A 26,824-nucleotide genomic window follows, 5' to 3' on the forward strand; every position below is an offset into this window, starting at 1 on the left:
ATTGATCAGGTTTGCAGGTAAACAGAAAAACCCTCATGTTGCTACAAGGCCATGCTGTCCTGGTCACGTGGAAGGCAGGCAGGCTTATTTGGTTCTAATTCTCCCTGACTTTTTAAAGTAGATAAACGATGGTAGAGTTACGCTTTGAAAATGAGTTTTGGCCTCAGCCAATGGTTTCTCTCGAATACTGCAAGCAGAAGTCAATTTGTTTTTAAAAGCATGAGTATAATGGCTCTGAAAGTGCCAGATGAGTGCACAAGCTTTTATAGTCCTTTCTGAGCCTGAAACAATGAAAAATTAGTGTTAAAAAGATTCATTCTTGGGGCGCCTGGGTGGCTCAGTCAGTTAAGTGTCTAACTTTTGGTTTTGGCTCAGGTCATGATCTCACGGTTTTGTGGGTTCAAGCCCCATGGTGGGCTCTGCACTGATGATGCAGAGCCTGCTTGGGATTCTTTCTCGTGCGTGCACGCGCGTACTCTCTCTCTCTCTCTCTCTCTCTCTGTTTTTCCCTGCTCACACTGTCTCTGTCTCTCTCAAAATAAATAAACCTAAAAAACTTTTTTAAAAGATTCATTTTGTTTCTGAAGCACTTGAAAAGCACTATTGAAGCCATTTCATAGGGTGGCTTAATAAAATAAGGCTTTTAATGATCTCGCCCTTTTAATTACAGGATGCTGGAATATGGTATTTATTCCACAAGGAACCTACTGGAGAATCCAGTGGATTGCAGCTCTTAGCAAAACCAGAACTCACTCCGTTGGGTATATTTTATAACAACAGGGTCCATTCAAATTTTAAGGTAGGTTCCTAGGCTTTATCAAAATCAGTTCATGGGATTTACAGGGTAAAGGATGCAATGCTGAGAAGTAGTACAAGGGAGAAATGTCAGTTTTAGATAAAACCTGACATCAAAAAAAGTAATTTGTGATTTAAAAAGCAGGCACAGGGGAGCCTGCGTGGCTCAGTCGAGTGTCTGACTTCAGTTCAGGTCCTGATCTCGCAGTTGATGGGTTCAAGCCCCACGTCTGGCTTTGCACCAGCATGGCAGAGTCTGCTTCGGATTCTCTGCCTCCCTTGCTTTCTGCCCCTCCCCCACTCACCCTCACTGTCTCAAAAATAAACATTAAAAAAAATCTCTTACAAAAGAAAGGAAACGCTTTCAGGATTATATACTAGATCCCATTTATACACACCCAGACATATGTACCAACATATTCACGTGCATAGGATCTGTATCATTATAACAATGGATTTGATCCCTGTGTCCTTGGTCCCGTCCCTCATTCCTACCTTCCCTCCTTCATTCCTTCCCTCCCTCCCTCTCACCTTCTTTCCAATCGTTAATACCTTTAGGGATGTACATGTTATATAATATGCTACTGTGGGTTAAGAAGCATACTGCCTTTCTTCTCTCAGTTCACAGTGCTGGTAGAATGTCTGAAGGGGCATTTCAGACGAATTGTGTAGTAAAATATTGTTGATGATATTTGGCCCAATTTAAAATGATACAGGGGCACCTGGGTGGCTCAGTCTGTGAAGTGACTGACTCTTGGTTTCGGCTCAGGTTGTGATCTCGCGGTTCATGGGTTCAAGCCCCGCGTTGGGGCTCTGTGCTGACAGCTCAGAGCCTGGAGCCTGCTTCTGATTCTGTGTCTCCCTCTCTCTGCCCCTCCCCCATTCACATCCTGCCTCTCAAAATTAAATATTTAAAAAAATAAAATGATACTGCTCAACTAAACCAAAGGCCATTTAGGAACTCCAGTTTCCACGATATTTAGTATTCATTCCCACCATCAAGTGATAAATATATTTGCCTCATGTTGGTCACAAGGCACTTGGATATTTTCATTATATAGTACCCTGATGTGATCCACATCAGAGTTCAATGAATACTTCCCATTTACAGTGCTGAGAGGATCCTTTAAAAACCTAAGTGTGCTATAATTTAAAGAGCTTAGACTTGCTTAAAGACTTGGGAGAGCAAAAAGGCTTGGTCAGAATTATGATTTTTGTGAGCTGAGTAGTTGATTCAGGCCAGTAATTATTGAGAGTACCATTTCAGAGTGGAAATGCTGAAAATTTTCTAATGATAGTGATATAAAAAACATCGTAGTCTAAGTTAACTTTTAATGTCATATACCAAGAGGACATGTAGGAATCTATTCTATTAATTAGAAGAATATCGTATCTAAATAATGAGTGGGTGATTAGGGTTTCACTTGTTTGATTTGGGACTGACTGTCCAGAATGATGCTTTATAGCCAAGGGAAACAGAACCCTTAGGGTCCTCAGACGTAACCTGTCATCTCTGGATCAGCCATAAATACACCAACACTGACTTTCTGGCTTTGGTTGCTCATGACACCTAAGTCTGTTTAGTACAGGTCAGTCACATCTATCTGATTTCCAACTGAGTACCATTTGGATGTCTCAAGGATTCATCACTAAAATGTGTTCAAAACTAAAGTCCTAATTTGTATCCCTAGCCCAACTCCTGTATTTCTGTCTCATTGAATGAAACCCCTGGCCACCTGCATCCAGACAGAAAGATACGAACCTTTTATCGTTCTCTATCCCTCACCCTTAGACATTTTGTTCATTGCTAAGCAGTATCCTACCTCATAAAGATTCTCATCTATCCATTTTCTCCCATTACTACTGCCCAAGTCTCTGTCATCTTTATTTTTCTTCTGGATTACCAGGGTCATGTCCTACCTTATCTCTTAGCTCTCTTTTTTTCCTTTTCCCTTTCTGATCCATTATCCATCCTGTGGGCAGAGCATTCTTTCTTAACGCACAGTTCATTACATTGTCTTTATTAAAAGTCTTGTTGAATGGACTCGAGCACATTGACTCTGCGTTGTCTGCCATTTGCTTCTCTTTAGCCTTCTCCCTTGCTTTCCCCTCCTCCATATACTTCCTGTTAGTCCATCTAAGACTCTACTCTGATGTGCCCTGCTCTCCCTCACTTCCAGGCTTTTTGTACCAACGACTTCCTTGAGTACTTTCCTCTGGTTTTTCAGCTGCTTCCCACCCATGCCCCGCGGCCCTTCATCCCAACCTGCTCTTCTGTATGGTTAGGTCCTCCCCATCCCTCATTGTTCAGCTTTAGGAGGTCACTGCTTTGAGTAGACTTTCCGTGCATCCTCTGTCTCCCACCGATGAGAAAGGTTTCATTTGGTGCCTCTTCTTATGTGCTGCTAAAGCGCCATCTACTCCCTCATCACTGCTTATCATACGAGATGGTAATTGTTTCTTTAATTGTATGTCTTCCTTCTGGTGTTGTGCCAACAACAGCAAAGACCATGGTTTCTTCATTAATGTATAACACTTGGTACCTACTGGAAGGTAAGCACCAAATAAATATTTGTTGAATGACTGAATACGTAAGATCATAAAAATAGCCAGAAAGGCAATTGTTTTCATAGAGCCTTTGCCTTGCCCTGTGTTCCTCTCCCTTCTCTTTGGTGGATGCGATAAGCTACAAGTAATTTTCATGAGTCATGAGAAGTGTGTAGATACAAATGATTCATGTTCATTTCAGTCTGTTATTATATTTTTCAGGCTGGCTTATTTATTGACAAAGGTGTCAAAACAACGAACGCCAGTGCGGCAGACCCAAGGGAATACCTCTGTTTGGATAACAGCGCAAGGTAGAGCCTGTCTTTTCACACCCCATTCTGGCCCTATCTTGCCCAAGCAACACTTCCTGAGTTTTAAGTCATTGTGCTCTCTTCTCCAGTAACACGTTTGAACTGAAGTTTTCAGAGTTTGAAGGAAGGCTTTGGGGAAACTCTTTTTTTTTTTTTTCTCCTCTGTGCTGTTCTAGGTCCTGTGGCTGGTTTGTTTGTTTTAAAATCCAATTATTGAGATGGCAGATACTTTCCCCTTTCTTCACAGTTGTAAATTGATGTTAGAGAGATAGGCAGAAAGAGAAAGAAAACGGAGAGAGAGGTGTTGAAAACAGGGTCTCCATTTGGCCTAACAGAGAACATGACTCATTGAAACACAAGCTAAGATGTTTTAGTGTACTTCCTGAACACCAAGGCATATCGAATTTATTGTTAGTGGTCAAAATGGAACATTGCATTGAAACGTATTTCACAGGGAAAGGTCTTGAACTTGATGAGCAAGCTAATTTGGTTCAGTTGTTTGTAGTCTCAGAGTCCCATCATCTCTGGGCTCTATGTTGCCCCCCTTTATAACCGCAAAATGTGGTTGGGAGAGGGAGAACATTTCAACAAAGTTCTTCTATGTGCTCTATATGAGCCAAAACAAATAACATGTCTCCAGTGGAAAAAAAAAGTTTCTGGAAAAGATGGCAACTTAAAGTCCTATTCAGCAGAAACTGCGTACATGTTATTTTCCTCTACTTCAAGTTGATTGACCGACCAAAGTTTCTAGGTTTAATGGGCTCTGTTGATAGATATTTAAGAAGAAGACACCAGGCCCTACTGTTCACAGGGGAATAAGATAGGATCCTCACTGTAGGTCGGTAAGTCCATTTAAGTGTGAGGCAAGATCCTTGCAACACAGTAATAAGGGATGAGGCCAGGGGAAAACTGGAGAGAGTGCAGTTAGTAAAATTACTCATCAGGACTCCTTAAAGGTCAAGTTGAGCCTGAAATATTTTAAGGCAATGATCAGATGACATTTGAGAAACCAGGAAACTATGGACATTGTTTAAATAAAACACAAGTTACTGGACACCTAGTAGCTAAGCAAGATATGAAATGGGAAAATCGGAGATGAACTTAAAAAGAAAGGAGCCTAGAGATGACAATGAACTATGAACCAGTAAGAGGATATTAACTGGCAAAACAAAGAAATCTTTGCTGGAAGGACATGGCTGCTTTTTTTTTTTTTTTTTTTTTTTAATGTTTTATTTATTTCTAGGAGAGAGACAGCATGAGTAGGGGAGGGTCAGAGAGAGAGGGAGTCACAGACTCTGAAACAGGCTCCAGGCTCTGAGCTGGCAGTCAGCACAGAGCCCGACGCGGGGCTCGAACCCACGAACCGTGAGATCATGACCTAAGCGAAAGTCGGACGCTTAACCAACTTAGCCACCCAGGCGCCCCAGGACATGGCTGCTTTTTAAGGGTTTATTTTAACTGGTAGAACTAGTAATGTGTGCTTTGCTTAGTATTAACAGAAACATGCTTAAACACAACACAATTGAATTTCTCTTCCCTGCCTTAAAAACGTGTGTGTGTGTGTGTGTGTGTGTGTGTGTGTGTGTGTGTGTGTATGAATGGATGGATGAGAAAATACAGTTCAGAATTCATTGGTACTTTAATTAGGCTTGAGAGTAAAACAATTTATCCATAATGGCCTGAGAAGCTCTTTACTGGGCATGTGTGTATATTATGAGAATGATAATTTTTTTTCTCAGCTCTTCATTATTTCTCTTACCAGTTTATAAATGCATACATAGTGGGAATTAGACTCCATTTGGAGGTTGTTATTGGAAAGAATAACAAGATTGTGGAAGATGAATAACAAGACACTTGGTAGTTGGTGTATACATTTAATTTTGTATAAACTAATGCGTAGAATATGCCCACGTACATTCATGTAGTCCAGACATGAGTAAGAATGATAAAACACTAACACAATGAGTAATTAGCCAGCCCATGAATTAAACATCAGGCTCATGGGATCCAGAAGATATTTAGTCTATTCAACAAAGGGGAAGTTGACTCAACAATTAATCAGATGAGCCTTTCCGTGTGTCTTCAAGATGTGAAATTACAGGTAACCCAAGAAAGCTCTTGGTTTGACATTGGGACATTTTGTCTAAGGGAATGAAAGAGCACAGAGACTAAGTAGTATTTAAAGCCAAGGCCAATTAAGGGAGGTTGGGATGTGTGCTGAAATGAAAGCTCATAATTGAGGATGATGAAAAATTGGGAAAGTTAACTATTGTCTACACATCAAGTGGGAAAGAGGTTGGAAATAAAGGGCAATAAAGGGTATCCAAGCAAGTGGTCAACAGTCGATGTATATGGATAGAGATTTCAGAAAAAGTGAGATGGCTACAGCAGAGAATCAGTATTGCCTTAGGATCCTTTTATTCTTTCTCTAACTTTCTTTTAGAACATTGTGTAGTTTTTCTTTCCAGAACTCTTCCATATGCTTGATATTGTGTAATGACTGCAAAACTCTATGGCAGCAACCATAATTGCCAGAGAGAGGGTGATGGCCCAGAGTCAGACTTTTCACCTCTTAGGTCAGAGCTCTTTAGTGTAAATGGTCATGTACACAATCTAAGGATGGATATAATGCTTTCAGACTGCTCTCCTATGGTCCATTCTCTAGAGTCCTTTCACTTAGTAGCAGTGAGTGACCAGTTTATAAGAAAAAAGCAAAATCTGTTGTATAACTTCCTTGATTCCATGTTTCTGAAGACTGTCCATCACAGTATCCATCCATCCATCCATCCATCCATCCATCCATCCATCCATCCATCTTTCTATTTATCCACCTACTTTATTGAGGTATCATTACCATCTAAAAAGCTGTGCGTATTTAACGTGTACATCTCAGGGAGTTTGGGGATAGGTATATACCCATGAAACCATCACCACCGTCAAGCTCCTATACATAGCCATCACCTCCCAAAGTTTTCTTACCTTCCTTTATTGTTATCATTTAAAAAGCTTAAGAATATTTTTTGTGTTTTGTGGTAAGAACCTTTACTCTACATCTATTGGCTTAGCAAATTCTAAGTGCACAATAGAATATTGTTAGCTATAGGCACTGTGCTGTATGATAGACCTCTAGAATTTGTTTATTTGCGTAACTAAAACTTTGTATCCTTTGACCATCACCTGCCTATCTCCTGCTCTCCCTCGGACTTCACATCCATTACTCTAATCTCGGCTTTTCCTACTGCATTTAGAATAAAGAACCATGTCCTTGTCTGGCATATGCTCACTCCTCTGCCCCATGCTTCTAAGTCTCCAGCCAACTTGCTTGTTTCTTGGCCAGGCTCACTCATGCCCAAGGACCTTTGCACTTGCTGCTCTCTGTGCAGGTCTTCTTCTCCCATGATAGCATCTATTGTGCCAGCAGCTATGGAAGTGGCATATATGCAAATGATGTTTCCTGACTGCATGGTTTGAACATCTCAGCCTGCTGAATTGGTTTTTGGAAAATAAATTATCTAGTTGTTTCTCCACATCCCCACCCCACAGCTTTGTAAGATTAAGATAGAAATGATCTTTTTTAAAAAAATGGTGGCCTTGGAACACCTGGGTGGCTCAGTTGGTTGAACATCCAACTCATGATTTTGACTTAGGTCATGATCTCATGATTCATGAGTTCGAGCCCCACATTGTGCTGACAGCAAAGAATCTGCTTTGGCTTCTCTCTCTCTCTCTCTCTCTCTCTCTTTCTCACACACACACACACACACACACACACACACACACACAAAAGAAATAAGTAAACATTTAAAAAATAGGCGGCCTTATGGAATTATTTATTTGATTTATTATAGTTGACACCAATTTTTTTGACCTTTTCATTAATGTTCTTGTAAGTATTGTAGAAAGAAGAGAAAGAAGAGGTAAACTTTAGTGTTTGTAATTAACAAGTTAATTAAATACACTCTGTTTTAAATTTAGGCATTTTAAATATTGAACCAGTTTTATCTCTGTATCTAAAACATCTCATTAGCACACAACTCAAATAATACTCTAGTTCACATATATGTATGTTGAAATACCTGATGAATTTATTTAGTGTGTTTATATTAGTTTCATGTAGCTTCAGAATTTGTGAAAACATACCAGATTTCTTAGTCTGAGGTTTTTGTTAATTTGTTTTGAAAATGGTTTTAGTGCTTAGAATGTTCTGTAGTGTCCTATCCTATAATATAAGTTCCTTTAAGGAAATGAGATATGAGGGGCGCCTGGGTGGCTTAGTCGGTTAAGCGTCCGACTTTCGCTTAGGTCATGATCTCACGGTTCGTGGGTTCGAGCCCCGCGTCGGGCTCTGTGCTGACTGCCAGCTCAGAGCCTGGAGCCTGTTTCAGAGTCTGTGACTCCCTCTCTCTCTGACCCTCCCCTGCTCATGCTGTCTCTCTCTCTCTCTCCCAGAAATAAATAAAATATTTTAAAAAAATGTTTTTTTAAAATAAATAAATAAAAGAAAATAAGATATGAAAGCAGTTCTCTGGAAACTTATATAAATAAGTGTAATCTTTTTTTCAATATCTGAAATATGATAGTTAAGTTGTAAATTGTGTCTTAAGTTTTGTTTGTTTGTTTTGGTCACATATAAATCCTGCCTTTTGACACTTAAGCTTGCAGTTGTAAATAACTGATTTCCAATGCTTTTTTTAAAAAGTCCTTTTTCCTTTTTTCTTTAACCCCAAGGTTTAGGCCTCATCAGGATGCAGACCCTGAAAAGCCACGTGTTGCTGCTTTAATTGACAGGCTCATTTCTTTTAAAAATAATGACAACGGAGCTTGGGTCAGAGGGGGAGACATTGTCGTTCAGAATTCAGCGTAGGTATTCTCTACAAAGTCATTATCTGATGCCACCTATGTGTTTATTTTTTTAAGGTGATTAAAAAAAAACTCAGTGTGCTGAAAGTAAGGTGATAGTTCCTGGAATTACATTATTATTATTATTTTTTAAATTTATTTATGTTTAGTAATCTCTGCGCTCAACGTAGGGCTGGATCTCATGACCCCGAGATCAAGAGTTGCCCGCTCTCCTAACTGAGCCAGTGGGCGCCCCTGGAATCATATTATTATTATTATTATTACTAATAGGTGGGGCAAGCTCTGAGGAAGTGTTTGCTCGCGCTCACAGACGGCAAATGTTTGGAATCATTCATTCTGTTGCTTTTATTGGAATTGAACTTGTCTGGTGACATGAGAGTTTTTTGATGAGATTGAGCAGTAACTGGGGATTTAACTTTATATAACAAACATCATCTATGTCAGAGAGTTAAATACAGATTTTGAAACAACCTGGATTTTTTTTTCCCTTTCCTTTTGGAAACTCAGAAGTTTTTCTGTTGCTCTGTCACTGCCATTACAAATACAAGTCGTGAATTCCACCTTCCTAAGTCTGTTGACTTATGGCTTATTATGACTTGAGGCAGCAAGCATCTTACTTTTTTCCCATTTGCATGATTTTAGAAGTCTGATATACAGTGAGCTAAGATTTGGTGTTCAAGAGTCTAGAAAAACATGTTGTTTTTTTCTGGCTGGCACCATCATTAACTTATTGGCATTTTACTGTCACTTCTGACTGTCATGAGGCAAAAAAACAATTTTGCATTAATCTGTAGAAATAGCGTGGGTATTAAAGTGGAAAATTTTCAAGAGAATCCCATGACCTAATTGCTTTCAAAATAATCATAAAAATAATACAGCTGACACTTGTGTACTGGTTACTATGTGTAGGCACTCTACTAAAGAGTTGGCATCAATTAGTATGTTAAGGCCCTCAAGTATCCAGTCAGGGAGGTTATGTTCTTGGTTCCACTTCTAGGTAAGAAAATTGAGGGGCGTCAAGGTGAATGACTTGCCCAAGGTCACGTGGCCAGTAACCAGCAACGCTAAGATTTGAACCAGGTGCCTTCACTGTGGAGAGTGTGCTTTTAGTTATTAGGAAGTGAAACACTTTTTTTTTGTGGTCTTGGGGAGTAAACATTATTGGAACCTCCTGGATTTTCCCAAAAGTTCAGTATTGAGAGAACTTATCTCTTCTTACATGAGGTGATAAATGTTCTTTTATTCTTTTTTCTCATAGATTTGCAGATAATGGAATAGGACTGACCTTTGCCAGGTTTGTAATTATTTTTAAAATACTTACCTGATTATTTTAATGCTGTAAGGTAAAATAGCCCTGGTTTTTTGGTGTGTTTTTTGGAGAAAGTGGGTTTGACCACATCTTGATCGTTCTATCATTATATTAGCAATTGAAAAAAAAAAAAAAACAGCACCCACTTCCTGATACCACTAGAGGGCCAAAATCCATTTTTCGTAATTAATTGAATTCACACCAAAGTCATAGGTTAATATAGCTGGAATTCCACAGAAGGGTTGGCCTATCATATTTTTGCCTTAGAAGAAAACACTTGAGAGGAAGGGAATAAGAGTTGGGAGCGTATTAAATATTTTCTTTCTTAGAAGCTGGTCTAATTTTGCAGTGATCTTTAAGAACCAAACTTTTAATGTTACATATTTTTCTCCAGACAACAGTTATTTTGGATACTGTCTTAAATATGCCTGTCATCTACGTGTTACATTCAGGACAAATTCATTCTCCCCATGTACAATACTGTTGTTGGAGACTAAAATAATCAGTTGTTGCTGTTAAATGAAATTTCATGTGTTTAATGTGCAAGTCATGTATTAATTTATACGAGGTATGTTCACAGTTTAGGACTTTTTGATGACTTGGTAATATGTATTAGAAAAAGCTCCTAGCTGCTTTGAAAATTCCTTAGCTTTTAAGTTATAGTGTGTCTTCATTTGAGGGTCAATTTAAATTTCCTGGAGGTGGTGAGGTAATGGTTATTCTCATTTCAACAGTGATGGAAGCTTCCCAAGTGATGAAGGTTCTAGCCAGGAGGTATCCGAATCTCTCTTCGTTGGGGAAAGCAGGAATTATGGCTTTCAGGGTGGTCAGAACAAATATGTAGGCACTGGAGGAATAGACCAGAAGCCCCGGACCCTACCTAGGAACAGGTAAGCATTGCTTTAGCAGTAGACTGTTAAATTTGAACAATAGATGAAAACCTAACCCCTAACGAGAAAGTTTCTATAGTAATCCTGGGTGGATTGGTTCTCATTGTAATGCTTTTCCCACCTTATCTTAATATTATTACCATTAGTAGTAGTAGTAGTAGTAGTAGTAGTAGTACCATTATAATTGGGTACATTCTGGAAACTTGGAGCATTAAATATCATGCACTTTATAGATTTCATTATTATTTGTATAACGAAGGAAACCATTTTCTTTTTCATTCCTTGCTTGAGGCCTTATGTAAGCTGCTGACTTTTTTGTTTTCTTTCTTGAGACACGGAAAGTGGCCAAACTGTAAACTATGACATTAGATCACTTTTGGCCTCAATTTGTGAGGTGGGTTTGCAGAAATAGCCACTGGAAAAAGGAAATAACTTATTGAAAAAAGTCCTAGAAAATAAGAGTTGGTAGATGCCAAAACTGACTCAAAACCCAACCACGGCTGTGCAGTCACCAGTGTTTCAGTTGTTCAGAGTAGACTTTTGGCATGTTTTCTGTCAGAATCATCACAGAGTCACTAAAATAGTACTTAGCACTAGAAAGATGCTTCCAAGCTTTTAGGGAATTAGTAACTAATTACCCCACCCATACCTCAGTTCTGAGACTCAGTTCAGAATTGTCCTCCTCCTTTTACTTGTGAGAAAAACTCATGTTCTGAAGGTCTCACGTTGGACCCGCTGCCAGAATTCATCAAGCATCAGTTCCCCTAAAGTTAGACTCTGTATGCGGACAGTGGGCTAGGAGGGGTTGGGGGAACGGGCCAAACGGACTGCTCACTCTGAGGGGCGGAGTGTTGGCAAAAGAGCTTTTAGTAGCTTCTGGCAAAGAGGGAGCTTGATTCCACTCCCCCCGTGCTGTCGTTGGAAAATCTTGAATGCCATTGTAATAAGCTACGCTCTGTGTAGCCCGCCTGTTCATCAGACCGTGGAAGCCACATGGAATGAAACTTCAGGGATTTTTAATAGCTAACATTTATTAAGCGCTTGCGATGTGTCAGGCCCTGTTCTAAATACTTTATTCTTCACCTAATCCTTGCAAAGCCCAGTGAGTTAGGTACTGCCATTATCCTGCTTTATAGATGAGGAGTTTACTAAAAGTAGCTGAGACAGGATTCAAACCCTGTTTGCCTTCGTTGCTTTGCTGTGCCCATCACAGGGTTTATCTGCAGTATGGGGGTAGCCAAATCCGTTCTTTTTATTTGACATTGTCCTCCAGTGTTTTTCTTTTCCTTTTTTTTTTTGAGAGAACACATACACACGAGTGGGGGAGGGGCAAAGGAAGGAAGGAGAGGGACAGACAGAATCTTGAGCAGGCTCCACGACCAGCATGGAGCCCTCTGCGGGGCTCAATCTCACAACCGTGAGATTGTGACCTAAGCCAAAATCAAGAATTGGATGCTCACCCAACTGAACCACCCAGGCGTAGCCCCCCTTTTTTATTATTGAAGTGTAGTTGACATACAATATTATGTTAGTTTCAGATGTACAAAATATTAATTCAAGAGTTATATACATTACGTGGCCTTCAGGTTTATTTCAAAATGCTTATTGCTTCTTCACAAAGGAGAATTTTCTAAAACAAACATTCCTCATTGGCCAGTGGATCCAGTGTTTATTTTTCTGTATCTTTACAACTTTTTCTATGAGAGAGAGCCACTTTGGGATATATCCGTAGAAGTACATCAATACGCATAAATTTTTAACCAGGCTACTTCATTTTCTTGCTGGCATGTAGGCTTTTACTGTAAAACACTGCCAACTTGTAAGCTGCTGTTCCATAGAAGTCCTCTGCAGTGCCATTAAAGAATTTAAGAAGGGAGAAACCTAAGGAATTCAGACTATTATGGGTTTTGTACCTTAATTATGATTAATGATATATGATTAGTAGGTTAAGGAGTTTGTGTTTGAACAGAAAGAGGAAAATGAATAAACCAAATTTCTCAATCCAGCCAGCCCCTTTGACATAGTAAGACTTAAGGATTTACACTTTTATGCTTTTAAGTATATCATTTCACCTTATTACTATCATTTAGTGGCTTGAAAGGAGGCTGTCTCTGTGAAAGCACAGATTTGTCTTTTATTCTCCTGCCAGAGATTTTGGAACCAAAACCGAAGTATAGGAGTTCCCAAATAAAAGGTCTTAACTGAGTTGATTCAAGGAAGCAAAAGTCACCTCTTCAGAGAGGCCTCTGTTCTGTCCAAAATGGCACCTCTTTTCTACCCAGCCTGTTGCATTATCGTGTCTCTGCCTGCACAGCACATACTGCCCGAGATTACCCTTGTTTTTCTGTTTGCCTTTTCCGTGGTTTTGCTCAGGGATTTTATCATGGCACTGCTGTACCCTGGAATTGTGCTTAGTGTGTACGAGATATTCAACAGTGTTTATAAAACAAACGTGTAAGCGACATGCCGGTGCAGGGATGGGCCCATGTGCATTAAACAAAAATCTTGTGTTTCAACAGGACGTTCCCAATTAGAGGCTTTCAGATTTACGACGGGCCCATTCATCTAACCAGGTGTACTTTCAAAAAATATGTGCCGACTCCAGACAGGTACACTAGTGCTATCGGCTTCCTTGTGAAGAATCCCTGGCAGATTACCCCCAGGAATAACATCTCCCTCGTGAAGTTTGGTCCACATGTAAGTATGTTCTTGTGGTACCTATGTGGTGGCCACTGCAGGAGAAAGGGGTAGCACATTCCCAGAGACAAACACACAATCCAAGTTTTCGTACTGAGCCTTTACAACTGGGAGGAGAAATATATGCCAGAGAGACTCCTAATTCCATGCACGTTGTTCCATGGAGTTCAAGGGGAAAACAGAAGTCCCGTGTGACCTGGGGTATCTTTGACATTCAAGTGATGTCTCGAAAGGGACAATGTCTTAAAGTGATAGCACAGGACTGGGGATAGTGGGGTTTCATAGGAACGAGAAGACATAGGATTTGCGGAAGTTCGTTGTAATAATCTGTGAAGTGATTTGAGTTCTGCCTGGTATTTTCCTTGTCTGGGGCTTATTCTTCTGGGGAACCAGAGGCTAAAAGGATGGGAAAGAAGAGGAATGCTGGTGTGGTACAAAGCAAATACAGATAAAAACTGTTGGCAGGTTTTTACCAAGACCGCAAACAAGACTGAGAAAGAATTGTTTACGGTACAGTGGCCCAGAGGAATCCTTTCCGTAGTAGTTCATCAGTGGCGTCTCTGCCGTTGGTACACAGGACAGTCCGGTTACGTACGTCTCGCTCCACCATCTTGCCCATTCCAAAATGACCTTGGTACACGGAGACTGAGTCTCAGACCATCTCGCCCGCCGCTTCCACAAGCGGCCGCAACCGGGAAGTGGCTCCCACTTCTCTCATTCACGTCCACGGGCTGACTCTGCGGTGGCCTAGTTTAAAATAGAACACGGGATGGTTTACCAAAGTCTGTATCTGGTTTTCCAGAATGGCTGAGGCAGGAAACGGAGGCCCAGGTGCAAATCAGGATGCCGGCTTGGTTGGCTCGTTCTCTTTTAGGCCACATGACTGCAGGGGGGGGAGGGAGGGACTGCACTCGCAGGTCGCTTCCCACATGAATAAATAGGGCGCTCTTCGGGTCAGCTGTCCAGTGTGGAGGCTGGGTGTTCACCTGCTATGAACACAGACCTCCATACATGGAGCTACAGTGACCGTGTGGTTCTGAGAAACAGTTCATTAGGTATTGCGTTGGTTGTGGCATTCGGAGTTCTAACATCCAGCTGTCCAAGCGCAGTGGTCATCATCCAGAAGCTCTGATGGTGCTGATGCCTGGGGACAGCTTATAAAGGGAACATTTGCCACATTTGTGCTACCTGAAAAGGTGGGAACCATGCCCCAAACTTCTCTTAGGTTCAACCACAGGAGGTCCAAGGGAAATGAGGAAAAAAAAAAAAGCCTATGACTAAGAACCTAGATCCAGCCACTTGTCACAGACGTCGCTGATTTTTCCTTGAGTTGCTTATCATTTAGATATTCAGTTGACTTTAAAACATCTGAGGGTGATGGGGTGCCTGGGTGGCTCAGTCAGTTGAGCATCCGACTTTGGCTCAGATCATGATCTCAGGGTTGGTGAATTTGAGCCCCGAGCCCCACATCGGGCTCGCTGCTGTCAGTGCAGAGCCTGCTTTGGATCCTCTCTCTCTACCCCTACCCTGTTTGTGCTCTCTTTCTTTAAAAAAAAAAAAAAAAAGGTGTGCCTTCATGGCTTAAATAGCATGAATTATTTATCACTAATAAGCAGCTAAAGGCTATAAAACATGTAATCTGCAGCCTGCTTTGCAGCCATGTACTACGTGTTTAATAAAAGCTTTGGGGGCACCTGAGTGGCTCAGTCAGTTGAGTGTCTGACTTCGGCTCAGGTAATGATCTCCAAGTTAGTGGGTTTGAGCCCTGCATCGGGCTCTGTGCTGACAGCTCAGAGCCTGGAGCCTGCTTCGGATTCTGTGTCTCCCTCTCTCTCACTGTGCCTCCCTCCCTACTTGTGCTCTGTCTCTTTCTCTCAAAGATAAATAAACATAAAAAATAATAAAAACAAAATTTTAAAATAAAACCTTCAAGTTAACTCTACCTGATATAAAAATTACTGAGCTGGGTTTGGTCTACGTTGAGGAGACAGTAACATACACTTTCCAGCAGATTCTTCTGAGTTCAGTGGTCACCCAGGAAGCATACCGAGGCGACACTTGGCCTGGGTTTCTGTTTTTTAGCGTAGGAGGCTGGGGGGAGTCAAATGAACGAGCAACTAAGGCATTTGGAGTAAAATAAAATGACAAACTAGCTCAGAAGATAGAATTTATAATAGGCTTTTATTTAACTGAGGTATAATTGCATACAGTGAAATGCACATGCCCTAAGTGTCAAGTTTATAATGTTTAACAAAGACACATGACTACGTATTTCCCTTCCCCACAACTGTTCTGGTTCTCTTATCGTAGGTTAATTTTGTCTGGAGAGCAGGTCATAGTTTTTAAATGGAAAAAGAAGGAAAACACGAACTATATTTTTAACATTTGCTACTTGAACTCCACAAGGCTTTGCCATTCCCTCCCCCCCCACTATGTCATAATTAATTGAAAACTTTGGGTGCCACGGTGGATGACTATAAACTGTGACTCAGAACTGCTCTTCCCTCAAAGCACATGGACGTGTGATATGATTTGATGGACATGCATTAGGATCCTTGCAGGGGACGCTGGCCTTCATCTTGTGATGTCTTTGTCTTTTCCTGCTGGCAGGTCACTCTGAATGTCTTCTTCGGGAAGCCTGGCCCCTGGTTTGAAGATTGTGAGCTGGATGGTGATAAGAACTCCATATTCCACGACATCGATGGCTCTGTGACAGGATACAAAGATGTGTATGTGGGAAGGATGGACAATTACCTGATCCGCCACCCAAGCTGTGTAAACATTACCAAATGGAATGCGGTGGCCTGCAGCGGAAACTATGCCCAGGTAGGCCAGAAGGCTCTCTGTGCCCGATCCCCACCTCCTCAGTGTGACTGATACTTTCCAACGCATGACCTCCCTTTAGAAAAAAGAGAAAAAAAAAAATCATTAGGAATCATGGACTCCTACAAATTTTTAAAGTTTCTTTCTTTTGAGAGAGAGAAAGAGAGAGTGTGTGAGCAAGCACGGGAGAGGAGCAGAGAGAGAAAGAGGGAGAGAGAGAATCCCATGCAGGCCTTGCGCTGTCTACATGAAGCCCGACGTGCGGCTCAAACTCACAACCTGTGATATCGTGACCTGAACAGAAATCAAGAGTCAGACGCTTAGTGGACTGAGCCACCTTAGTGCCCCATGAACTTATACAATTTTATTTATGGTTCCCCTGCGCCACACCAATTAAACAGGGGGAAAGTGGGTCCAGCAAGAGGAGGACTTGCCCCTGTTTAAATATGGTTGGGAAATGGTTGGGGTGAGAACCCATATTTCCTGAGTCTTAGGCCAGGTTTTCTAGTCATGCTACAGCTCTGCCCCCTGAGAGGGGGATTTATTCTTTGCTTTCAGCGACATTATCTCTAGTAAATTAGGGAATCAGGCAGAGGGATGACGTTTCGAGGGAGTCTTCTGACTTAACTTTAAAGGAGTATTAGCTTCTTTGTTGTGGGATTTCTCATTCCCATATGGAAAAAAAAAAAGTGTTATTCTTGCCCAAGTTCTGGGAAGGACGAGGAAAAAATGGAGAATTAATCATAGTAAAGAAGAAAACATGGCTTAAAATGTAATTTCTTTTTCCCTTTCATTTTATTCTTCTTTAAAAAAATGTTTAATGTTTATTTTTGAGAGAGAGAGAGAGAGTGTGTGAGTTGGGAAGGGGCAGAGAGAGAGGGAGACACAGAATCCAAAGCAGGCTCCAGGCTCTGAGCTGTCAGCACAGAGCCCATTGCAGGGCTCGAACCCACGGGTCCTTGGATGCTCAACCAACTGAGCCACCCAGGTGCCCCTCTTTCATTTCATTCTTAATCAGAATTGCCTGCTAAAACTAAGTTAACCTATCAATACGTAGGAAGCTATAGAAATTCTAGAAATACAAGGCGCCTAGGTGGCTCAGTCATTTAAGCATTGAACTCTTGTCAGCTCAGGTCTTGATATCAGTGTTATGAGTTCAAGTCTCACGCTGGGCTCCACGTTGAGCACAAAGCCTACTTTTAAAAAGAATTTTTAGAGTTAAAACAAGAAGCTTTTATCTCTTTTTGGTAGTTATAGCTTTAGCTAAATTTCATGTGTATGTGTCTAAGAGTGGTGTGTACTCACCAATGAAATAAAAAATTATCATAAATGTATCTGTCAACTCTTTGGATTTCAGATGTATTTGAGAATGTGAACCTGATCCTTCTATCTTATAAAGCAGAGTAGTAATCAGTTTTTATTGAAGGACGAAGAAGGAAATAAGCCATCTCATACTTCCTAGGAGGCTCTGGGAATTGGTCACAAACCTTCTGCTAATTTGGGATTTGGGCTGGGAGCCCAGATCTACAGCCATTTGTTGTTACTTAGATAAGGTAGAATACTTTATGTTTTTAGGCAAAGGGTAGAAGCACCTGGATCACAAGACAGAATAATAATTACTTAGCAATTTGTAAATAGATTTTAATAGGATGTTTGTTTTTTGCTAACCCAAGGATTAAAGGGGCTCAGAAGAAAAGATGGTAATTTAGGAGAATTAAGGTAACGTGCTACCTCATATCCTTCCTGGATTTGGAAGAAGGGAGGAGATTTATCTATTTATCTATCTCCTGTTATATATTACATACAACCTACCAAATATAATCTGTTTTTTATATTATAAGCTAGTTTTAATGTTACATTATGTTATTTTAACTTATATTTTATAATATATGTATATATACTATATATAACCTATAAATAAAAATGGGTCAAATATAAACATTTTTAAAAATAATATATATAACATAAGTATAAACCTATTTTTAAAAGTAAGTATAATATGTGTAGTAACTATAACATATAGTACATACTAATATATATATTTAAATGAAGATAATCAGCAGTCTCAAAATATATATTTCCCATCTATTTTAAATCTTTAAATGGTGTCAGAAAGGAGAGGATTATGTTGAAACATGAATGAGACTTAAGCTTTTCTGGCTCAGTACGTGCAAAACTTTAGAAATAACAGAAAGAAAAATAGAGAAATATTGTGGATTAAATGCAGTATTCTGCAAATGTTTTAAGACTTCTGGGGAATTCTGTTACAGGATATTGATTTGCTTTAGGAAATTGTTCTGAGGTTTGTTCTTTAGAGTGTGCATTTGGGGAAGGTTTCGTTTTCGCACAGCAAGGGCTCAAATACCACTGGAATAAATTCAGAATTTTCAAATTTGTCTCTGTTTAATATATTTGTCTAATTTTTGCAAAGTGCTTTATAAAGCCTTTTCTTTTTTGAATGGGTGAAAAATGACTTCTTGGGCTGATGTAGGTCATGGAAAATTAAAAGCCAAAGCCCTAAGATATTTCAATTTTCATCTCTTGTTTTAGAGACAAGGTTTTCAGATTTGACTGGAGGATATTAAGTTTCACGTTAACTTATGAGGTTTTTTGTGGGTTTTTTGATGTGTGTTCTTCGGACTGAGGTATTTCTTTGACAAGCCATATAAGCCCAAAGGCTTTATATTCTGATGAATCAGCTGGCCTGTTGTGGTGGAGGAGATGAGGAAGATCTTGGCTAGCAGAATGCTTGGTCTGTTTTTACCATTTCAGTTTAAGTAGGGCTTCGTTTTAAGTATAACTTAGGATGAATTTGGCTGCTACTCGTTTAGTCTGGCTCAGATCACAGAACCTCCGCTCTGAAAGTAGAGACACTGGACTTTGTGCTAGAAATGTTTGCTTAGCTATTTAAGCTTTTGCTCTCTCCTCCTTAATTCTTTTTAAAAATTTTTATTAAGTGTTTCGTTTCAGTTCCAGTAGTGTTAACATACAGTGTTAGATTAGTTTCAGGCGTATAATATAGTGATTCAGCAATTCTATACATTACTCAGTGCTCACCATGGTAAATGTGCTTTAAAAAATTTTTTTAGTGTTTATTTATTTTTGAAGAGGGGGAGGGGCAGAGAGAGAGAGAGGGAGACACAGAATCTGAAGCAGGTTCCAGGCTCTGAGCTGTCAGCACAGAACCTGACATGGGGCTCGAACCCATGAACCTCGAGGTCATGACGTGAGCTAAAGTGGGACAGTCAACCTACTGAGCCACCCAGGTGCCCTGATAAGTGTGCTTCTTAATCCTCTTCACCTGTTTCACCCATTCCATCACCCTCGCCTCTGGTAAGCCCCAGATTGTTCTCTGTATAGTTGAGAGTCTTCTTCCCTTTCATTCTTAACTGTTTCTGGAAGGTTTATGTGCAGACCTGGAGCACTCAGAATCTGACCATGACCATTGTACGAGATGAGTATCCCTCCTACCCGATGGTGCTCCGAGGCATCAACCAGAAGGCTACCTTTCCACAGTACCAGCCTGTGATCATGCTGGAGAAGGGCTATACCATCCACTGGAATGGACCGGCTCCACGGACTGCTTTTCTATACCTCATAAACTTCAACAAGTATGTGTCTTTTCCAGTTACTTCAAATAGCTGAGCAAGCTGTAATTTAGTGGAGAAAAGTTATAACTTTTTTTGTAGCAAGTAAAGAATGCCCGTCTCATGTACTCTGTTCTTCTCACGTGGAGGCTGTATATATTTTATGTTGTTGGATTTAAGCAATCACACAGATTGAATCCTGTCATTTTAAAAACATTTCTTAATTGTCTATGGTCAAGGCGTTGAGTGCAGAAAGCCATTAGGTTAAAATATAGTCTGCTGAATACTTTAATTCCCCGTAGCTGAGACGGAAAGAAGTTTTATCCGGTGTTACAACTGAGCACTTGATTATCAAGAAAATGAAAAGATTTTTGAGGTCAGGTTTAGACTTGGCAGAAAAGAGTGGTATGATTTTTTTTAAAAGTGTCTATTTTTTTTTTCATGCTTATTTGTTTCAAAAGAGAGAGAGAGAGCATGACCAAGCAGGGTAGGGGCAGAGAGAGAGGGGAAAGAGAATCCTAAGCAGGCTCTGTGCTGTCCGTACAGAGCCCAATGCGGGGCTCGATCCTATGAACTGTGAGATCACAACCTGAGCCGGAATCAAGAGACAGACGTTTAACCGTCTGAGCCACCCAGGCGCCTCGCAGGAAGGGATCCTAAGTGATCAGTCTTGTTACAAAAGCAATGCCTTTGAGAAAGGGCTGGTTCTGCTCAGGGATTGATGGATTCAGCGTGATGGGAGCATAGGGTGCTTCAGGGGAGGTGACGGACACTGGAAGGGAGGAATGGGACTATTTGAAAGGCAGAGAAAACCAATCTAGTTATTTGTGATGGTGAACCTATGAGACTCCGTGAAATTGCTCAGATATGTACTGGAAACAATAAATGGCTTGTTCACCTGGCTGGTCATAAAGCTCTGACTTGTTACAACTCCCATAAAACGCTCACTTGAAATGAGCAGAGTTAGGCGTAGAACATGTAGCAATTCAGCTCTAAGTAGGTCACTTCCAAGGATCGGTGAATATCAGCGGGTTCTGAGCCGTTAAGTCTCGCACATGCTCCAAACTGGACCATTACTGTTTTCCTAAAATACTTGCTGCTGTTTCTCTGTGCTTTTGCTGGAGAATCGCAGCCCTGCCTGCTGAGCCAACCAAGGCAAAAACCCCAGAAGTCATCACTGACTCTTCTTTTTCTTCGTCCCTTCCCGTCAGTGACCAAACCCTGTTGGCCCTGTCTCCTTAATGTTGTTTGCATCTTTCCACTTCTTTCCACCTCTGATGCTTGTGGTCGAGTTCAGGCCATTATCATATGTTGCCTGAATCCTATTCGCTCTCGCCACCTCTAATCCTTAGTTTGCAGTGTGTCCGGGGGGAGTTTTCTAAAAGCCAGTGTGATATTAGCGCTCCCAGGAGTGAGCAGCAGAGAAGGCAATGAAAGAAACAAATGATGCTCACGGAGGACCAGGGAGAAATGTCAGCGATCAGTAGTCCAGAGACTTCTATCTGGCAGGTTATGAGTTTGAGGCGAGGTATTATGACCACATGGTATTCAGGGTACTATAAGTATCACATGTAACTTTTGAACAAATACTGAGCCAGTAAAAATATTTTAACGTGAAAAAAGGCTGAACCCAGAAGTTTCAAAAAATCTGCGTTGGGCTTTTGAAGTTCAGTCAGACTTTCCTTGCTTAAATAGCTCAGGGGTTGTAAAAATTATATCACGGGCAAAGTCAAGAGAAGGAGATGGATAATTTTTTCCCCCAAATTTAATATGATTATAGGGCGGTCATAGATTTTGTCACAGTGCCACTTCTACAAATAACACTCTCAACATGACAAAAGCTGTACTTCTTCATTAAACCAAATAAAGAAAATCGAAAAAACATCAAGAAAACTGAGAAAATCTAGAATTCTTCTAATTAAAGTGAGACATTATAAACATATTGTTTTCTCTTCCCATGTTTTCTGAGCATATAGATAAACCAAGATTTATTTAACTACTCTTCCTCTGTGAACATTTTGTTTGTGTTTCTTCTGCCTGCCTCTCCAATATCCCCTTTTTGCTCTTATAAATGATATTGCACAGAACATCTTTTCTTAGACATTTTTGGTCTGCATTTCTAAGTGTTCTTTAGTGAGATTCCTGTTAAAATCTGCACGAATAATTTTAAGGCTTTGTTACATATTGTTTAAAATTCTTAACTTTCTTTTTAATGTTTATTTATTTTTGAGAGAGAGAACAAAAGAACAGGGCAGAGAGAGAGAGAGGGAAAGAGAGAATCCCAAGCAGGCTCCGTGTTGTCAGCGCAGAGCCTGACGTAGGGCTCAGACTCACGAACGGCTCATGATGTGAGACGATACCAAGAGTTGGACCCTTAACCTACTGAGCCACCAGGTGCCCTGAAAAATTATTTAGAAGAGGGGACAGCTGGGTGGCTCAGTTGGTTAAGCATGCAGTTTTGGCTCCGGTCATGAACTCACAGTTTGTGGGTTCAAGCCCAGCATTGGGTTCTCTGCTGTTAATATGGAGCCGGCTTCACATCCTCTGTCCCCTTCTTTCTCCCTCCCCTGCTTGTTCTCTCTCTCTCTTTCTCTCTCTCCAAATACATAAATAAACAAACAAAAAAAATTCTTTAGAAAGAGTAGTGGTGATTATATAACCTTGTGAATGTACTTAATGCCATAAACTGTGGAATTAAAATGGATAAAAAGATGAATTTTTTATTACATCTATTTTACCACAACTCAAAAAATGCCTGAAGGGCTCCCTGGGTGGCTCAGTCCATTAGGCGTCTGACTTTGCCTGGAGTCATGATCTCGCTGTTCCCGAGTTCGAGCCCCACATTGGGCTATGTGCTGACAGAGCAGAGCCTGCTCAAATTCTGTGTATACCTCTCCCCAACTTGCACTCTGTCTCTCTCTCTCTCAACAAAAATAAACATTAAGTCACTTTAAAAAATGCCCCCAAACAGCAAATGATTTAAAAAAAAGGGAAATAGTTTTCATTGTTTTCAGAAAATATTGATTTTATATCTAAAGATAGGACATTAGATAAGGAAAAAACACCATGGTAATTTGGTAATATGCATCAAAAACTTGAAAAATACATATGCCTTGGGATGCCTGGGTGGCTCAGTCAGTTAAAGCATCTGATTTCAGCTCAGGTCATAATCTTATGGTTCGTGGGTTCGAGCCCCATACCGGGCTCTGTGCTCACAGCTAGCTCAGAGTCTGGAGCCTGCTTCAGATTCTGTGTCTCCCTCTCTCTCTGACCCTCCCCTGCTCACGCTGTCTGTCTGTCTGTCTGTCTGTCTCTCTCTCTCTCTCTCTCAGAAATAAATAAAAAACATTTTAAAAATTTTTGAAAAAAATACATATGCCTTTATATCCAGTCATTTTACCAGTAGTCAGTTATCTTAATGCAATAATAAAAGACAACTATACATTTATAAACAAAATAATTCTTTGGAGGGGCACCTGACTGGCTCAGTCAGTGGAGCATGCAACTCTTGATCTCAGACTTGTGAGTTTGAGCCTCATGTTGGACATAGATATTACTTTTAAAAAAGTTCTTTTTAGGGGTGTCTGGGTGGCTCAGTTGGTTGAGCATCTGACTTTGGCTAATGTCATGATCTCACATTTCATGCGTTCATCTGTGCTGACAGCTCAGAGCCTGGAGCCTGCTTCAGATTCTGTGTCTCTGTCTCTCCCTCCCCCTCACCCTTCTCATGCTGTCTCTCTCTCTCTCTCTCTAAATTAAATAGACATTAAACAATTTTTTAAAATTCTTTTTAAAGATTTTACCAGTGTATGCTCCCCCTATCTGGATATTAGTGTCTCTTCCATCATCATGTACCCCATTCCCAGCCATCTCACTTCACTTTATTATCTTCTTGCAGCACCTAATTACACTTTAGTCAACTTCTATTCACATTCCCTGAAGTCCTGTTTAAACCAAGACATTCTGGGGCGCCTGGGTGGCTCAGTCGGTTAAGCCAACTTTGGCTTGGGTCATGATCTCACGGTTTGTGGGTTCAAGCCCCTCGTTGGGCTCTGTGCTGACAGCTCAGAGCCTGGAGCCTGCTTCAGATTCTGTGTCCCCTCTCTTCTCTCTCCACTGCTCCCCTGCTTGTACTCTGTGTCTGTCTCTCTCTCAAAAGTAATTAAATGTTAAAAAAAAAAAAAAAAGCAAGACATTTTTGTAAGTCAGACAATTGTACATATATTGATAAGAGAAGTTTGGGGAATATACAAAGGTAGGAGATTTGCTGGCGTGTTGAGGTACAGGATCTCACTGTTAGTGGCTCAAGGCTGCAGAAATTTGAGGAGGAGAAAAATCATGGCTGAAATCTACATATGCTATAATAATCAAAATATATAGGCTTAAGTGTGAATTCACTGTTTTATTGTGTCTCCTTTACAGGAATGACTGGATTCGAGTTGGCCTCTGCTATCCATCAAACACGAGTTTTCAGGTTACCTTTGGCTTTTTACAGCGCCATAATGGCTCACTGTCCAAAATGGACGAATATGAGCCTGTGCACTCTCTGGAGGAATTGCAGAGAAAGCAGTCTGAGAGGAAATTCTATTTTGACTCCAGCACGGGGTAATTCAGCCCAACCAGTGAATGAGAATTACTGCTATTTCCCTTTAATGGTGAAATTACTAGTTCTTCAGCCTAAACTAAGAATAGGTTGTGATGTGACAGCTGTTTAGAAAAGCAGCTGATGTGGGTAATTCTCTGCTCATCGCTATTAGAGGGTTAGAGACGTAGAATGCCTCATAATTATAGTCGGCAGCAGGAATCAAATGAAGATGTTTGCCATATACCTATTAAGGCAATTTAGAGAGAGAAATGATCCTTGTCAATAAAGAATCAGTAGGCCCAATTGAAAATCAAAATAATTTTTTTTCTGTCACAGCCCTTCAGATGATTATTTACATGTGATCTAGTTCATATTTCGGCAAAAGCTCTTTTCTTCCATTAAGGTGATCTCTCAAGTTGACCTTGAGTTTACGAAAAACAAAAACCACTGTATAACCATGGCATATTTGCTTTCAACTCTCTCTAGGCTACATCTTTCCACTTTTTAATTCTAATCCTGTTCACCTGGGGTCCTGTTGGCTTGGTCTGCTTTTATCCAGTTACAGTCTCTCAGCCTTTGGGTTATGGTAGGCTCGATCTCTGTACTCTTACAGTAAGCAGCATGCTCCTTCAGCATCCATTCCTTGAGCTGACATTCCTAGCACGTGCCATCATCTAAGTGCTGTAAAGATACTAATGCAAATAAGGCTCATCTCTTCCGCAAATTCACAGGCCATTGAAGGATGTGGGCATGCCAAGCAAGTAATTGGAGAGCTAGAGGATTATATGCTGTAAACCCTGTAGTGGGATACTCAGTGTGCCTTTTGAGGTAACCCAGAAGCTCAGTCTAGGATGACCAGTCATGGGGCTGACTCCTGAGGCCCCAGTAGGAGGAGGTGAAAAAAGAGAGGGGTAAGGTGTCCCCAGCTAGGAGCAGTGTGGTTAGATGCATGGAGGCATGGAAGAACGTGGCATGGCATGTTTGGGGAAAGACAGGTTCAGAATGGGGAGAAGGGTGGCCAGTCTGATAGGGGAATGAGGTTGGGTTTTAGTCAAGAATCTTGGTAGTTTCTGAATAAGATGCAGCTCATTTGCCCTCCAGGGCCCCTCCAGCAGCCAGTGTGACCAGCTTAAGTCTTCCCTTACCATAATTGGTCTCTGACTTTCCATTTCTAATCAGTCTTAAAACCACCTACTTGGACTTTTCTTCTACAGATGACAGAAATTCCACATTCCCCATTGATTTTCCACAAAAGTAAATGGAACACCCAGATTTGTGAGGATGGTCTGGAGATCACAAATTCATGATTAGCTGGGAAATATTTTGTTCAGCTGGGTATTTTTGTTTGTTTGTTTGTTTTAATTTGCATCCAAGTTAGCATATAGTGCAACAGTGATTTCAGGAGTAGATTCCTTAATGCCCCTTATCCATGTAGCCCAGCCCCCTCCCACAACCTCTTCAGCAACCCTTTGTTTGTTCTCTATCTTTAACAGTCTCTTACGTTTTGTCCCCCTCCCTGTTTTTATATTATTTTTGCTTCCCTTCCCTTATGTTCATTTGTTTTATATCTTAAAGTCCTCGTATGAGTGAAGTCATATGATATTTGTCTTTCTCTGCCTGACTAATTTCTCTTAGCATAATACCCTCTAGTTCCATCCACGTTGTTGCAAATGACAAGATTTCATTCTTTTTGATTGCCAGGTTATACTCCATTGTGTATATATGCCGCATCTTCTTTATGAATTGATCTATCGGTGGACATTTGGGCTCTTTCCATACTTTTGCTAGTGTCGATAGCACTGCCATAAACATTGGGGTGCATGTGCCCCTTTGAAACAGCACACCTGTATCCCTTGGATAAATACCTAGTAGTGCAATTGCTGGGCCATAGGGTAGTTCTATTTTTAATTTTTTGAGGAGCCTCCATACTGTTTTCCAGAGTGGCTGCGCCAGTTTGCATTCCCACCAGCAGTGCAAAAGAGAGCCTGTTTCTCTGCATCCTTGCCAACATCTATTGTTGCCTGAGTTGTTAATGTTTGCCTTCTGACAGGTGTGAGGTGGTTTCTCACTGTGGTTTTGACAGGTATTTCCCTGATGATGAGTGATGTTGAGCATTTTTTCATGTGTCAGTTGACCATCTGGATGTCTTCTTTCGAGAGGTGTCTGTTCATGTCTTTTCTCCATTTCTTCATTTGATTATTTGCTTTTTGGGTGTTGAGTTTGATAAGTTCTTTATAGATTTTGGATACTAACCCTTTATCTGACATGTCATTTGCAAATATCTTCTCTCATTCCATCAGTTGCTTTTTAGCTTTGCTGATTGTCTCCTTCATTGTGCAGAAGCTTTTTATTTACATGAGGTCCCAATAGTTCATTTCTGGTTATGTTTCCCTTGCCTCCAGAGGAGTGTTGAGTAGGAA

At 40.7% G+C, this 26,824-nt stretch overlaps 1 protein-coding gene across 2 annotated transcripts in view; it reads left to right on the forward strand.

Moving 5' to 3' along the window:
- The window catches only part of CEMIP2 (cell migration inducing hyaluronidase 2), an 85,639-nt gene that overhangs the window by 45,438 nt on the left and 13,377 nt on the right, over positions 1–26,824 (forward strand). For both annotated transcript variants that reach the window (XM_039241584.1, XM_039241585.1), the window contains exons 11-19: positions 671–799; positions 3,565–3,653; positions 8,382–8,513; positions 9,772–9,807; positions 10,557–10,712; positions 13,232–13,409; positions 16,020–16,235; positions 19,635–19,843; positions 24,242–24,424. In XM_039241584.1, the coding sequence (XP_039097515.1) occupies positions 671–799; positions 3,565–3,653; positions 8,382–8,513; positions 9,772–9,807; positions 10,557–10,712; positions 13,232–13,409; positions 16,020–16,235; positions 19,635–19,843; positions 24,242–24,424 (1,328 nt within the window). The remainder of the gene's footprint in view (positions 1–670; positions 800–3,564; positions 3,654–8,381; positions 8,514–9,771; positions 9,808–10,556; positions 10,713–13,231; positions 13,410–16,019; positions 16,236–19,634; positions 19,844–24,241; positions 24,425–26,824) is intronic.

Source organism: Hyaena hyaena, unplaced genomic scaffold (assembly GCF_003009895.1).
Source record: "Hyaena hyaena isolate Hyena2069 unplaced genomic scaffold, ASM300989v1 scaffold_196, whole genome shotgun sequence".
Classification (NCBI taxonomy): domain Eukaryota; kingdom Metazoa; phylum Chordata; class Mammalia; order Carnivora; family Hyaenidae; genus Hyaena; species Hyaena hyaena.